Source organism: Gallinula chloropus (assembly GCF_964237585.1).
Source record: "Gallinula chloropus genome assembly, chromosome: 1".
NCBI lineage: Eukaryota > Metazoa > Chordata > Aves > Gruiformes > Rallidae > Gallinula > Gallinula chloropus.
The window spans coordinates 109,658,439-109,674,120 of record NC_140085.1 but is presented as its reverse complement, the minus strand read 5'-3'; the positions used below and the strand labels follow the sequence as shown (position 1 = coordinate 109,674,120).

Below are 15,682 nucleotides of genomic sequence, written 5' to 3'. Positions count from 1 at the left end.
AGATTTACTATTTTAAGATAACAAATTATTGATTTCAATGACATAGTCCTAGACCACTGATGGCCATACAATTTTCTGTTACCTATACAAAACCACTTGAAAAAATGACACTGAGATCTCAACAAAAAGGAAAAATGCTTTGCTATTTAGTATCATCACCCTACGTACTGATACTTCACTCAAACTGTGACTGAAGTAGTTCTGGTCAAATTTATGAATATCTGTGTCCATCTCAGGCTCTGAAAGACACTTAGACAACCTGTTAAGCTCACCTGGCTTGCCAAAGCCTATATCTAAACCTATCATAGAGAAAAAAAAACAGAGTGCAAATAGACTTCTAAAATAAAAGTTGTGTGGTTATGACATTAAACAGTTAATTTGCAGTGGCAAGAAGTGAAAAAGACTGTGTTTTTTCTTGCATTCTACATGCTACTCAATACAGCAATTTAAATGCTTAAGCAATGACAAAGGAGGAGATGTCAACCAAGTGGCATTTTTAAGGGTTGATCACCACAAGTCAGGTGGTGAGAACATCTGATGAAGCTTTCAAAAAGCACTGAAGTTTCTCAGTATTTACCAGTAACAGCCAGCACCTTTCAGTGAAATCTCAAATAGGCTGTGTAGTTCTTCAATTGTTTTGAAAGGTTTAAATGAAAGTGTCTGGAATTCAGGCTGATCCAGTAGCTCTGTATAATTTGAGTGAACAGGTATAGTTTTCCTGTCATACAAAATGTATGGCTGCAAACTCCATCTAAATTCTGAAAGAAATCTTTTTCTATCATCAGTAAGTCTAATTTCTTAAGGAGGGCAACAAAAATAAAGAGATAATGGCACTGTGACAGCATGATCACTTTTTAACAGAAGTAAATATAAAAAAGGGTAGTTTGATTCTGCTGAAACCCAGCAAAGCAGAAAAAATGGAACAAAAGATGAAGAAACAAATAATTCCTGAAGAATTTTAAGACAAAACTATTCAGTAAAGTTATAATTATTTCTACAATTTACTCTAGCAGCATACTTTGCTTAATATGGTCTTACAACTAGAAATAGTTTGGGGCTTTTTTCGCTGCAGACCTACTGTTGAAAGTATGCTACACACCTGCATGAGTATTTACAGTCTAAGCCAGAAGAGAATCCAGACTATATTGAAATGCATGAAAAGCATTTATAGGTTTTAATATGGAAAATATCATTAGGTGTTCCTAATCTACCAAAGTAAAGCAATAGAGGTAGTGAAACTAGGAAGAAAGCTGCATTTGACTTTTTATACCTGTAATTATGATAGTTTTATTCTCCATCTCCCTGGGTTTTTTTAATTTCCAAATGGTGCCACTTTAAGCACAAAACTTGTTACAGTGAACTACATCTGGTTTTCACTTTTTTTTTCCCCTAAAAAAGTCTACTTAGATGCAAGTACTAAAAATGCCAGTGTTTCAAGATACTGAATATTACTTACAGAGCAGTAGGGGTTGGAAGCAGCCTCTGGCAATCATCTAGCCCAATCCCCCAGCCAGAGCAGGACAACCTAGGACATCTTTCACAGGATAGAATCCAGGTGGGGGTGTGAGTATCTCCAAAGGAGACTCCACAAACTCTCTGGGAAGCCTGTTCCAGCTCTCTGCCACACTCAAAATAAAGAATCTTTTCCTCATGCTCAGACTTCTGGGTTTCCCTGACTCTGGTAATGCTGTGTCTGCCTTCATCTAGTGCCCAAACACAGAATTTACCATTCTGTTGTAGGCCTGTGCTCCTTACTGGCTGAGACAGAATTACTGCGGCAGTGTAAGTAGTTCCCAGCATAGCGGAGCCCTGACACTCCTAAAGCCGGTGTTTCCAGCCTCACAGAAACACTACACTGCAAATGGCTTATCTTTGTTATTATTGCTACAAAATTTGAGGTTGTTCTATTTGCTGCTTTTAATATAAATACAGAATGCCCTCATACAGTTGATGCTTTACATAATAACATCCCACAATTCTTTATTCTTTACTTATCTGCTTGTGTCCTGGTTAATTCCTTTCTAGCAGCCAGTGTTTGGGAGGTAGGATGAGAGCAGTGCTGATTGAACACTGATGGTTTAGTTGTTGCCCAGCAGTCAACAAGAAGGCGTGGGGCACCCAGGAAGCTGAGAGAGAACACAGCCAGGACAGGTGACCCAAACTGGCCAAAGAGAGTATTCCATGCCAAAGATGACATGCTCAGAATGAAGCAGGGGGATTGGTGGGGAAGGAGCACACGGCCTCAGGACCTGCGCTTTGGGGAAGGTTTGGCTTTGGAACAGCTCTGAGCTGTACGGCCTGAGCTGTGCGGTTTGGTGAGAAACAGCATTTGTGCATCACCAGATTTGTGTATTTTTCTATAGATTATTGTTCTTTCTCTCTCTCTGCTGTCCCAGTATACTCTCCTTTAACCAACCCATGAAGTTTCTTTTGGTTTTCCTTTCCCTCCCTGCCAAAGCCACCCCTGCCCTCTTAGAGAGAGTGGCTGCATGGTGCTCAGCTCCTGGCTGGGGTGACACGATGACAGCTTGATATACCCTGATTTAATTTTTGTTAATAACTCAAATACATTTTTTTTTAAGTGTTCCTCAAGTTTGCTGAAGAAATAACTGAAAAATGTTAAGCATTAAAGGAGTGGAACACCTTCCTTATGAGGAGAGGCTGAGGGAGCTGGGCCTCTTTAGCTTGGAGGAGACTGAGGGATGACCTTATTCACGTTTATAGATATGTAAAAGGTGAGAGTCAGGAGGATGGAGCCGGGCTCCTCTCAGTGATGGCAGCGACAGGACAAGGGGCAACTGGAGCACAGGAAGTTCCATGTGAATGTAAGGAGAAACCTTTTCCCTGTGAGGGTGATGGAGCACTGGCACAGGCTGCCCAGAGAGGTTGTGGAGTCTCCTTCTCTGGAGACACTCAAAACCCTCCTGGATGCAATCCTGTGTGATTTAGTCTAGGTGATCTGCTCTGATCTTTATGAAAAAGAGACCACACAGCAATAACCAAAACCTGTGTTCCTCAGTTTTTGTTGACATAATTCTTCTATTTTCTCATCTTTTTCTGTTCTGAGAGGTAAGACACCAGAGTGATAGAAGAGGGATATTTCCTTCTTTTTCCTATGATTTATGTTTAGAGGCTTGAGAAAGGCTTCCAGGGGCACGTCTTCTGTTTCTGAGAGAAGTTGAGAAATTACTCTAGCAGCTTTCACACTGTACCTCTACTGGTTTTCCCTTCCAGTGAAGCCTCACATGAAACAAACCTTAGAGATGATACTCCAGAGAGAAAAGCACCACCTAGCCCAGCAGGACAGACAGAACCAGTGCTGGTGTCAAAGCAACCAATGCACGCGTTGCCCCAAAGAGAAAGCTACTGAAGAGATATAGATTTAACTGGTAAAAACAGTGGGTTAGGAGCAGTCCTTTTGATTGATTAGTTTAATACAACTCTGCAAATCCAATGCAGCCATGAGTGTTTAGAAAGTCAAGTCCTGAGATTTTTACAAGGCTAAATCTACACCCTAAATTAAATGATGGAAGAACTAATACGCTAAATTCCTACAAGCCTTGAGATTTCTTGATTAGAGACAGAATAGTTGGTATAGAAATTAACTTTGGTTTTCCTTAAAGTTTAGAGCTTTCCTATTACTACCCCAATTTTGAATGGCACAGGGAACATTCATTTTTTATATTTAATGCCAGATGCAATACTGAAGAGCTGTTGCAGTCATAACTTTAGCCTTATTAGAGAAACTCAGGTGTTCAAGTAATTCCATTGAAAAAAATAGCGTCAATCAGGTAAATAATTATCAGCATGACCAAAGATTCTACAAAATGTCCTCTTCTGGAATTTCTTTTTACCAACTCCCCCCCCCCCCCCCGTATTTTAGGTATGAATTAGATTCCTTGAGTTCTTATGTTCTGTAAGGTGGAAAGTAAGGAATATATTGTATGAAATTAGGACTTAGCTGGGACTGATTATATTCAAAAGGGAGAGGTTATATATATATATATATATATTTCTCATTACACATGCAGCTGTCAAAGGAAGATTGCATTTGCAACACAGCTGGTTCCCTAAAATAGTTGTAAAATGAAGGGGGATGGATCTTCAGATGAGGTAAAATTGTGCCACACAGAATCTCAATAAAAACAGACATTTTCCTATTTTAGAAAATCAGCTTTTTTTGACCACAGTTAAAAGACACAAAAGATAGATAGCATAGTATTCATGGTAAAAGTGCATGCCAGTAATCAATCTGTTAGAGGTAATGGGAAAAACTTTCAATGCTGTGTATAACCTTTAAGGAATTTCTTAATAAACAACTTTTTTTATAACTCCTGAGACATAATAGTTACTACCCTATGGAGCAAAACTCTAAAAATTAAAACACCAGGCGGGTAAGAAAGCCTACATTTGACTAGACGTGTACATTTCAGCAAGGCATTTCCAATGGTCCTCCTATCAGGGCTCCAAAGAGTTTATTTTCTTATAAAAAAAAAAAAATAAATCCAACAACCCCCCCCAACCTGAAAGTTATTTGTAATATATACAGTTGAAACATTCAGGGTCATTATAAATATACAGCTCCTACAGTAAAAAAACCCAAAGCCAACAGAAACAAGACCTTATTTCTACCTGTCCTCTTCAATATTTATCAGCCAGTCTGGCAGTATAGTATGACCTGGAAGTTGCATGATTAAAAGTGGTCCACAAAAATTACATAATAAGGGGTTTATAGCTTTCAGTATGTCTGTAACTTTGGTACTGTAAACTGAATTAAAACTCCAGACATCATTAAAACTGGAACATTTGCACTGTATACATATTTAGATCTAAAAGTTGAGAGACCTGAAAGCTTTCTGAAAAAGCAATAAAAGAGAATTGAAAAGATGCTGGAAAACTCTAATTTACTCTGTTAATAGTTATTTCTGCCAAAGAACAAAGATATAGTTGCATTGTTGTGTTTGACTAAACAACAATAGACAGACCTAAAATATCCAGAATTTTTGTTAACAATTGGCTGTAGAACATCTCAGAGCTTAAATTAATTAAATAGAGCACTCTGGGTCAAATTTTGCATTGAAATAACTGAAATGAAGATAGATATTATTTGGTGAAGTATCTCAGTCTTTTGTCATTCTTGGTCTGTCAAGAAAATATCATGGAGGAAAGGGAAAAAAGACCTTCCTAATTTTTTCTTACTGTTACTACCTGAAAACCATGCCTGTCCACTGCAAAAGAAAGAAAAAGTTGGAGTAATTTAATTTTTCTCAAGTTTCAGGAGACCTTAATATTAAATCCAAAGAAGATTCAAATTCTGAGGTAACTGGGTTATTCAACTTTATATTGCAATAAACTTTTAGAAAATTAACAACAAACATTCCATTGGAATACAATAAACAGAGAAAATTGTGTCTGAAATTAATTTTCATTAAAATATGAAAAATATTTAAACAAAAGGAAGCAACTTTTTGACTTACCAGCCTGACCAAGCGTATACTCCTGATATCTTGTTCCTATTCTGTTTGTGGCTGTACAATTATACCGTCCAAAATCACTGTCAGATGTAGGAGCAATCTTTAATGTGAATACAGTTTGTAAGTATTAGTTTCTAATCAAGTATCATAGTTCTTTAAAGAAAAAAAATCAGAAATACAAGCATGTTCTCCTTAGTTAATATGCAGACATGTTCTTACTTCAGCCTGTCTAGCATATTCTGCAAACACAGATTGAGGTTACACTCTCTTTCATACTGAACTCCCCAGCTCAAATTCAAATGAAGAAATCAAAGGAAAATGGTGACATTATTCATCTTACAATCTAATTTTAAAAGAAGAAAAATATAATAGATTTCACTTTTTTTTTCAGAGATGGTATTTGTAAAAACTAGTGTTTTGACTGAAATAAGAAATGAAAGGTCTGATTCCTATAGGTGACACAAGAACAGTATTTCACACAGACTGCAAAGTGCATTTGTCTTTGTTACGCTTTACTTAAAAATCACTGAAGATGACTTTCAGAGAAGATAAAGACTGTGCCTCTTTAAACAGATACCCTCTCCTACAAGATAGAACTTTATTTGTTTGGACTTTAGGAAAAAACCCAGTTCTTTCTCAGTGCACTCTACACCTCTTTCTGGGGATCTGAAGTAGACCCACCCCCCACTGATTAGCTCTATACCGTCTTGATCCCTTCTCCCACAGCAACTGAGAAGCTTATGCTCAGATACAAGCATGATACTGGACAGAATGGAGAAAATTAACTTCTCCCACACTTGTGGAGGAAGACTGTATGTTGTCATTCTACCAGGTGAGACGAGGGCTTGGAGACAGTGATTTGCTATCTAATTATGCTGAGTCATTCACTGTTCAGTCAGATTAATAAAGTCTTCTGCCTTCCTCCAGTTTTGTTCTGATATGTACCTCTCAGATAACAGAAAGGAGCTCAGTTCTTGTTTTTCCAATGACTCTGTGAGGAAACAGTTGTTATCAAACTCAGTTGCAGTTCGTTATCACTTTACCCTTCTGCTTTGTTCTTGACTGAAGCCATGCATGCAAATCTTTTGCATACACAAAGCATGGGTTAGCTTTATATTTATTTATGTATTTATTTACTTGCAATAAATGCAAATTACATTGTTCACCGCAGATGGAAAACTGAGCACGAGTCATGCAATGCTCACAAGAAATGTGAAGATAAATCACTTCATAAATAATTGTATTTTTTTAAAAAAGAGCTTTCCTCACTAAAGTGTAAGTCTTATCTTTAAGTGCACTCTATAGTACTTGTAGTGACAAACTGAGGAAGAAATTAATGTCACCACATTGATTTCCATTTTAAGCCTTACCTCTAGAATCAGCTTTCTTCCTGTACTGTAGGTCTTCAGATGTGTTGTATTTTTTATTGGTAAAACTAATTTTCCTCTTCTCCACTGAACTGAGGCAGATGGATTTGCTAGCACTTCACAGCTTATATTGATGGGATTGCCTTCCCAAGAGTAATACATGGTTTGATTTGACACAAACATTGGAGCATCTGGAAAAGGAAGCAATACACAAATGTATTAACTGTTTTAGTAAAACAAGCTGAGTATCCCTATCCAAGCATTCATGTTCACATAGAAATTTCAACTGATTGTTATATCAATTTATTATAGACCATGAAAATATCAGTATTCAACCTTGAGTTTTTTGAGCCTGTATTTTGGTAGCCTTCTCCACTCCTGAAACTGTTTCAGCTGAAATTCTCAGGAAGAGAATACCTACTCATTATTTAGCATTAGGAAACGTCAGGACCTAAAAAGACATTATCTCAGAAATGACTCCTGAGGATGAGAAACTCTTCAGCCAGACCTTTGCATGACAAAAGGAGATGACCTATGAAACTTTATATATATAATCTGTCCATTTGCTGATTTTATAGTGTCTTTTTCTTTGGCATGGAGAAATTATATGCACTTTAAAAATTCTCACAGATGTCTAAGAGCTTTTCCCATTTGTCACTGAAATTATATTATACTTTATGAAAGCTTTCTAGAGAGATATTTAGTTGTATGAATAAACCGAGAAGAAAAAAATGTAATAAAAGAATACCAAAAATGTTGCAACATATTCTACCTACTTCAGAAAAAAACATTGTGTGTATCAGTACACTATTGAGGATAATAATTATACCAGTTCCTTATGAAATCATCAAGCTACAGAAAAGTAAAAAGATGATGTGTCTTCCTTAAAAAACTGCCCATAAATGGCTATGTTAAAAATGTAGCCAAATACTGAGTCTGACACAGCAAACTGATGGGTTGTAAACTAACTGCTTTTTAGATCACAGTGACAGTGGTGACAAGAACTATCTACTCTAGCAGAAACGGTTTTAATGCTCTCTAGAAAATGAGAGGAGGTAGCTCTTTACTCTTCTACGTTTGTCTTGTGTAAATCATATTTTTTTTGGTCTAACATTTATTTGTTATTTTTATTAATCCCACCCTAATTATATTTTAAGAGTACTAAGAAAATATTCTTTATATTACTGAAAGTCAAGGAACATCTCTAACATTTTAATTCCAAAAGAGAATTATCATGGTATCCCTTTTTAATATTTAAAATATATATGGATATATTTTTACTTTGATAAATAGCTCTAAAATGTTTCCAGATGTATCTCTGGAAATTCTGTTCTAGTCTTCTCACAAACAGATTAACTTGATGCTAGAAAATTGTTAATTTCTAGACAAGAACTGAGCATATTTAACTAAGGAGTAAAATTTAGTGTCAGGAATCGTTTAAAACTATTATCTCATTTCTGAAGTGGACATTTCCACCTTCTTTCTGTGTTTGCCTTTGTCAAAAAGCAGAACTTTTTGGTGATGCAAACTGTTGCATGCATTCATACAGTCTTTGACCAAACAGAACTGTTATGAGTAGAAGGATTAAAGCACAGATCAAGACTGATACATTGCCCAATGCCAGCAGCATGCTTTTCAATGTCTATTGAGCCTTTAATTTTGTGGGAAAGCAAGTGGTTTCATCTGAACAATTAAAGTATGTCATCCTATGAATTTATATACCCGATATAGGAGCTCATCTTTCTTTTCCAAATCCTTTATTAAGAAATTCTACTAGTACTCCTTGATTTTCATAGACATTTAAAAAAAAAAAAAGTCATAGTCCTACACAAAGAATGGACAATCAAAGAGGTTTCAGGATGTGACACCTCACACATGTGGAAATCTCTGAAGAAAAAATGAAAATATTTATTTATGGATATGGTTAAGTATTCCTGTTTTATAATTAAGGAATCTCAGAATACCAAGAGACAGAACCTTGGCTTCTCGTCTTGAAATGAAGTTAATGGCAGGAGTAACTTGAAGAAAAACTGCAGGAACTGACTTCTGCTTGTCAGACAGTTTTTGTAACTAATTTGTTCATCAGATGGATCAGAAATCTCCTAAGACTGTTCATGAGATTCAAAATGTGGCTATTTCACAACAAATTTTAGATGCACGATTTCTCAGAATAAGTTCACTTCATTAATGAACACCAGAATGGATGTGGAAGACAGAAAGATGTTCTGTCTGAACCTGACTAACCCTTCTTCCTAGGTAATGTCATGTAGATTGATGCTCCCTGTTGATTTAAATACGTGACAAACTCTCATCCTTTTGAAGGAGTCTTACAAGTGAGAAAGCAGTGTACACTTCTATTCTGCAGGTACAAGCAGTATAGAGGGACATTCTCTCTTCTACAAGTAGATTTTGGATGCCCGTAGTACTTTATTAATATTGTAAAAGAGTGGGTGAGTTATGGACTATACATGACTACGTGTCCTAACAGACAGCTTTAACATGATAAGCCGTCAAAGACATATCTCCAAATCAGAAACTCCCAAATATAAAGCATTGCTAAACAGAAAGGGTTTCACTTTCCCTCACAAGGTCTGGGCAAATAGGCTTTGCCACCATTTCCCCAGCAGTCAAAAGTTCCAACACAGCAAAAAGAAGAGGACTCTGATAATGGCTTAATTCAGACAAATTAAGTTGGATGATTTTTCATTTCCTAATCTGAAATAGATTAAAACACCTGAAGTGATTTTTGAACACAGAAAATAACTCTAGAAATAAGTTTCACATTATATATGTGTGTGTATGTATATATATAAAAATCAATTTCTTATTAAATAACAAAAAAAGAGTTGGAAGAGAGTAAGACCACAACTGGTCTATGAAGAGATTTTTGCTTTTTATTGTACGTGCTTCATTATTAACTGTAGTTTATTATGCTTAAATCAGAATTAATATCTATCAAACACAAAATATGCTTATTATAAAATAGAGCAGGAAGAAGTAATGAACTTTAAAGCCAAGGTTTTGAAAACATAATGTTGACTATATTATGTGTCTACAAAACCTGATCACTCTAGTTTTCCACAAAACTAAGAAACAAATTCATTTCATAATCAGAACACTTATCAAGAAATGCTATCAACTGTAAATTAGGTGTAAGCAAGTAGAAATGAGAAGGGGGATGTTCTCATGTTTGAACATATGTTAAGGATACTTAAATGTCATATATGTGCTGTATAAAAGGAAAAAAGCTCCCATGTAGATCAGTGAGAAAGTTAAAACCATTAAAATTAAAAATATGCTCTGCTTAGCTTTCATGTAAGTCAGCATTAATTTACGCCTGACAATCATTTCAAGGTGTAAATGAACTGTTCTTTTTATGCTTTTGCACATAAAGACATAACTAGGAGCTTGAAAACACTCAATATTTAAAAAAACCCAACCAAACAAAACCCAACACAACCCCCCAAAAAAACCCCACAAAAAACCCAACCCCGATGATGTTTATTGCATCTGAACCTTATGGTTCTGTACTGAAGGAAGAAAAAAAAAAAAAGCCTGCAGAAAACTACACTGTTCATATTAGTGTAAGCACACTATAAATCATAGAATCATAGAACAGTTTGGGTTGGAAGGGACCTCAAAGGTCATTTAGTCCAGCCTCCTTGCCATGGGCAGGGACATCTCCCACTTACTCTAAGTTCCCCAGAACCCCATCCAACCTGCCCTTGAACGCTGCCAGGGAGGGGGCAGCCACAGCTTCTCTGGGCAGCCTGTGCCAGAGTCTCACTGCCCTCACAGGGAAGGATTTTTTCCTCATATCTAATCTAAACAGACACTCTACTTTAAATTCATTGCCCTTGTCCTAGTGTTCCAGTCCCTCCCCAGCCTTCTTGTCACCCCTTTCAGGTACTGGAAAGTGGCTACAAGGTCTCCCCGGAGCCTTCTCTTCTCCAGGCTGAACAAATCAAACTCTCTCAGCCTATTTTCACAGGAGAGGTGCTCCAGCCCCTCTGGTCATCTTAGTGGCCCTTCTTGTACTGGGGACCCCAGAGATGGACACAGTTCTCCAGGTGGGGTATCACAGAAGGTGAGTAGATGGGCAGAGTCACCTCCCTTGACCTGATGGTCAAAATTCTTTTTATGCAGCCCAGTATACAATAAAGTTCTTAGGTATTGTTACAAGCTTGAACAGCTAAAGGCAGAGTATTATTTTGGATGAGGCAATCCAACTAAAAAAAGATGCCTAGAAGGGAAAAATACTGTGTCACAAAGGTACAAAATTAAACAAAACTATTCTGTAACAGTAGGATTCTATAAACAATTTTAACTTTGCTCTGACATTTTACAGTAGTCCAGTTAAGCTGTTAAGTTTTCCCAAACAAGCCAGAAAATTGCAAGTTAGCCCTATGACTAGAAGTGTTTCTGGATAGCCTGATAAGAATTCTATATAAGAGAAGCAAACTCTGACCTGAAAACTGTCTCTCCTTATTAGGTATAATGCCTGAGAATAGATTCAAGAACAAGCTAATACATCATCTGTCTCATCCAGAAGGTAATTCAATTATTGACTTCGAAGATCCAGCTCTGATGTATGTTTGGCATTATACATAAAATTAGATATGGCAAATTACCTGATTCAGCACATGTGTCCAGACAACTACAATAGCAAACTAGTGTACAGAATCAGATTTGCACTTCTTAATTTAATAACATAGGATCTCAAACTTTTGCCTATTTGTTCCTCAAATAATTTATTTTCATGGATCATACAATGAAAATACATGACAGACTGTCAGGTCTAAGATTTCATGTAGTATATTACTGGAAGCCTCTCCCTTAGATAGTTAATACTGGCATAAGTTTCCCATCATCAAGACTTTAATAAACCACATCCTCTAGCAAATCTAGTACTTTCCCTGCCATCCATCCTATGTACCTTATGTTTTTCTATCTGTGTCACTATTTAATTAACAACCATCTATCTTTCTCTTGTTTTTTTCTCACTCATATGTTTCACAAGAGTTAGCATTTTTGAATGAATAATTTTTACTTAAAGTAGAACCACCTCCCCAGACAGGTACTGTAAGATTCACATATTCCTTAAAAAAAAAAAAAAAAGGAAAAAAGACAGAAAAAAAAAAAAAAGGAAAGAGATAAAAATGATGCTACGTGATTAGATTTCAACATGTAAAGACCCTTAAAAGGAAAAAAGGAACTACAGAGCTTCAGGGACACCAACTTTCACAATTTTACTGTTGCTGTCATGATCATGTGTTTGCAAGTGAAATTGTGCAAGATCTGCATGTAAGGTTTCCAAACAGAAAAGCAAAGTAATATTATTACAGGTTTTAAATTGGCATGATTAATAACTAAAACCACAGGGTGGTTTTTTTTTTTTTCCAGAACCTAGCTCATAATTTCAAGTTTGACATCAGCAGTTTTTCAGAGGTACTTGTTTTGCAGTACTCATTAATGTTTCCTTTCCCTTGGTTCATTGTTTTGGTTCCTCCCAAAATGAATTAAAATAAAACATTGATATTCAGTAGTATGATGGACTAGCTAGTAATGATATAATTTATGCAAGAGTCCCCTGTTACTGGTAAGCAGTACTAGTCCCTGTTAACTTTGACTATGACATTATTTTAAATATACAAAACCCATAATAATGTCTCCATTTACATAAACATAAATTAAAAAAAAAAAGTTATCAAGAAGAGAAAATATATTTCTGCTAGATACAAACTATGTTGTTGATAATAACACGTTCAACCTTAACAAATGGTGGGCAACGAATGTTTGCATGGTTCTGATTCTTGGTACTGCCGGAGTCACAGGTAATCAATGCATTTTTGTTTGAATTTCACTTGACCAAAAGTAATTCTATTTGGTTGACCACTTTAACAAAACTTAAAAAACAGAAAAAAACCTCAAGAAATTTTAGTTTCATAGAAATATCTGCTCTGAATAGTTAAACCTCTCAAAAACTATCTACACCTCTATAAAATAGATGAAATAAAAAAGAAATTTCAGTTAAATAATATAAGCCAAGTATGTGATGCTTAAAATAAACTGCCCACATATATCTATCAGACATTTTTAATGCCAATAAATCACTAGCCATCAGAACCAGAACAGGAAGATTTCCCTTACAGATCTTAGGTATTGGTATAAGCAATAATTTTTATTTTAGTAATGAAATGATCAGATGTTGCCCATTACTGACACATTATTTTTGGATGGCACCAATTTGTATCAAAATTTCCATTGTTACATGTATTCCAGGACAGAATCACTGGTGCAATTTAGGATGGCCTAAACCTCTGACAATCAGATATAGGGTTACGCAATTCTCTTATAGCCAAAAGTGAAAAACTGCAATGCCTTTCTCAAACGAGGATGCTAACCCCCATTTCTCTTCCTACCCTACCTGAAGCATTTTCAAAAAAAGAAAATCCAGCTTCAGATCTTTACTTTCTGTGTTTTCCTACCTGTCATCCTTATGCTCACAACATGCCTCCTAATGATATATTCCCTCCATTCTATAATCTCCCTCTCTGTCTCTTCTATATTCCTAAATCATAACTTCTGTTCCTGTATGGAGCAAGGACTCTTCAGCCTCATTATCTCTTCACTTAAATTTTACACACAGCACTGCCCAGAAAACAACAAAAATATCTCTAAGGAGCATTAAGAAACAGATCAAAAATCCTAAGAGTGTTGCTGAAATTACCTTGCATATCCAACTACATTTCCAACACATGGTCTCCCTAAACCCATACATGATATTCCTCCGACCTCCAGTACAGTGTGCTCAAACTCACCTGGCATTTCCCTCATTACATAAGGCCCATGCTGGTCCCAGTATGTTTGACAACAGCAGCTCAGCGGCAGGCTCTGGGGTGCAGAGGGACCTGGCTTCATGTTGCAACCAAAGCTACAAACCTCAGGTTTACTGTAAAAAATAGTGGACTTCTCTCTTTCAAGCTTGTGCTAAGAGTTGTGGCTTAGCTTGGCTGGGTCCTGGTAGAGGAGGGGGGCTGCAGGGGTGGCTTCTGCAAGCAGCAGCCAGAAGCTCTCTGCAGGCCCGACAGAGCAAACACCAGCTGGCTCAAGGCAGGACCTGCCGCTGACCAAGGCCGAGCCCATCAGCGATGGTCACAGCACCTCTGGGAATCACATTTAGGAGAAAAAAAACCCTTAAGCAGATGCTTTTTTGGCACCAGAGAAGGGAGTGAGAAGATGTAAGAAACTGTGCAGGCACCAAAGTCAGTGAAGAAGGAGGGGGAGGAGGTGCCCCAGGTGCTGGTAAGATGCCCCTGCAGCCCATGGAGAAACCCATGGTGGAGCGAGTGTCCCCCACAGCCCATGGAAAAGGCTGAGACCCCACCTGAAGCCTGTGGAGAGGCCCCACACTGGAGCAGGTGGAGACATACAGAAGATGCTGTGACCTGCATTCAGCAAGCCTCTGCCATCACTTGCAGCCCATGGAGGGACACAGAGATGAGAGAGAGATCCGTGCTGGAGCAGGTCTGCTGGGGGGCGTTTCTTGTGATCCCATGGAGGACCAGGCTGGAGCAGTCTGTGCCTGAGAGACTGAGAGAGATTCTTTGATTTATGACTGCACCCCATAGCAGTGACCCACACTGGGGCAGCTGGTGAAGAGCTGAAGCCCCGTGGGAAAGGACTCAACGTTAGAGAAGTTTGCAGAGGACTGCCTCCCAAGGTTGGGACCCCACAGTGGAGCAGGGGAAGGCTGTGAGGAACTCATAACATGAATATCACATCTTAAGAAGTCATTAACATATATAGACAAAAATTTTTTAAGATGGAATTTCTGTTCTAAAGATTGTTTTATACCATTTTGGGGTAAATAATAGATAGATTTACTGTACAGGTGAATAAAGTATAATTTTAGCCACACTTACTTTTGCGACATCAGAAAAAGGCAACAGATGCATTCATCTCTCTGCTTTAGTACAGGGAGTTTTGGTGAAATGTTTTTACATAATTACTTTAGGCAATAAACCTAATCATTAAGTCACTGCAATAGCACACAAAATTTGCTTTTATGCAAGTGCACAAGGTAGTCAAAGAAAAAACATTTTAGCTCTTACAAGTGACATCCAAAGTCATGTCAGAATTCTGGCACGTATTTCATGATGCTGAGCACCAACCCTTTCCATCTTTTCTTTCTCATTTTAAGTTATAAATTTGAGAGGAAGCAATGTAACTAAATCCAACAGTATTTTAATAGAGAAGATGCGACATTTTCCAGACTATTTTTTTTTCCCCTCTTGACAGCATTTCTATTGCTTGTCTCTGTCTTAGGCCATGTAACTGTATTCATCAGTTTTGTCTTCCTGGTCATGAAAACAAGGTAGGGCTGGGCTCTTGTGATTTATAGCTGAAGGGAGGGTTTAAAGAAGACAGAGCTGGGCTCTTTTCTGTGGTGCCCAGTAGCAGAAGAGGCAATCCCTTCCGAGTGATGTGAAGTCGCTACACTGATGGCTTTTAACAGAAGCCCGAATCCACAGTATGAACTAACTGTTTGCATTTATTCTAATTTATGATTGCAGTAGGTAGCTGAAACGTTTGTGACATCTTGAACAACATTTGTGACATCCTTAGAAAAAGCCTTTCTTCCTTGAAGGTAAAGAGAATTTGTAGCTCTACTGATTTAATTAATGCTGTATATTTTTGCAAAGACAGAAAACTTAAATAGCATGAATCCCAAACACCTGCATTAACCACAGCACAAAACTAACAAAGTAACAAAAAATAAAGTGAAAATCCTAAAAAAATGATCAACTCAGGAAACTAAGTTCAATACTGTAAAAATAA

General features: G+C 37.2%; 1 protein-coding gene across 3 annotated transcripts in view; it reads right to left on the bottom strand.

The window, feature by feature from the left end:
* NCAM2 (neural cell adhesion molecule 2) overlaps positions 1-15,682 on the bottom strand; it is a gene marked incomplete at both ends in the record, with an annotated part of 294,502 nt that overhangs the window by 68,765 nt on the left and 210,055 nt on the right. For all 3 annotated transcript variants that reach the window (XM_084264855.1, XM_084264856.1, XM_084264857.1), the window contains 2 exons: positions 5,478-5,574; positions 6,845-7,032. In XM_084264855.1, coding sequence (XP_084120981.1) covers positions 5,478-5,574; positions 6,845-7,032 — 285 coding nt within the window. The remainder of the gene's footprint in view (positions 1-5,477; positions 5,575-6,844; positions 7,033-15,682) is intronic.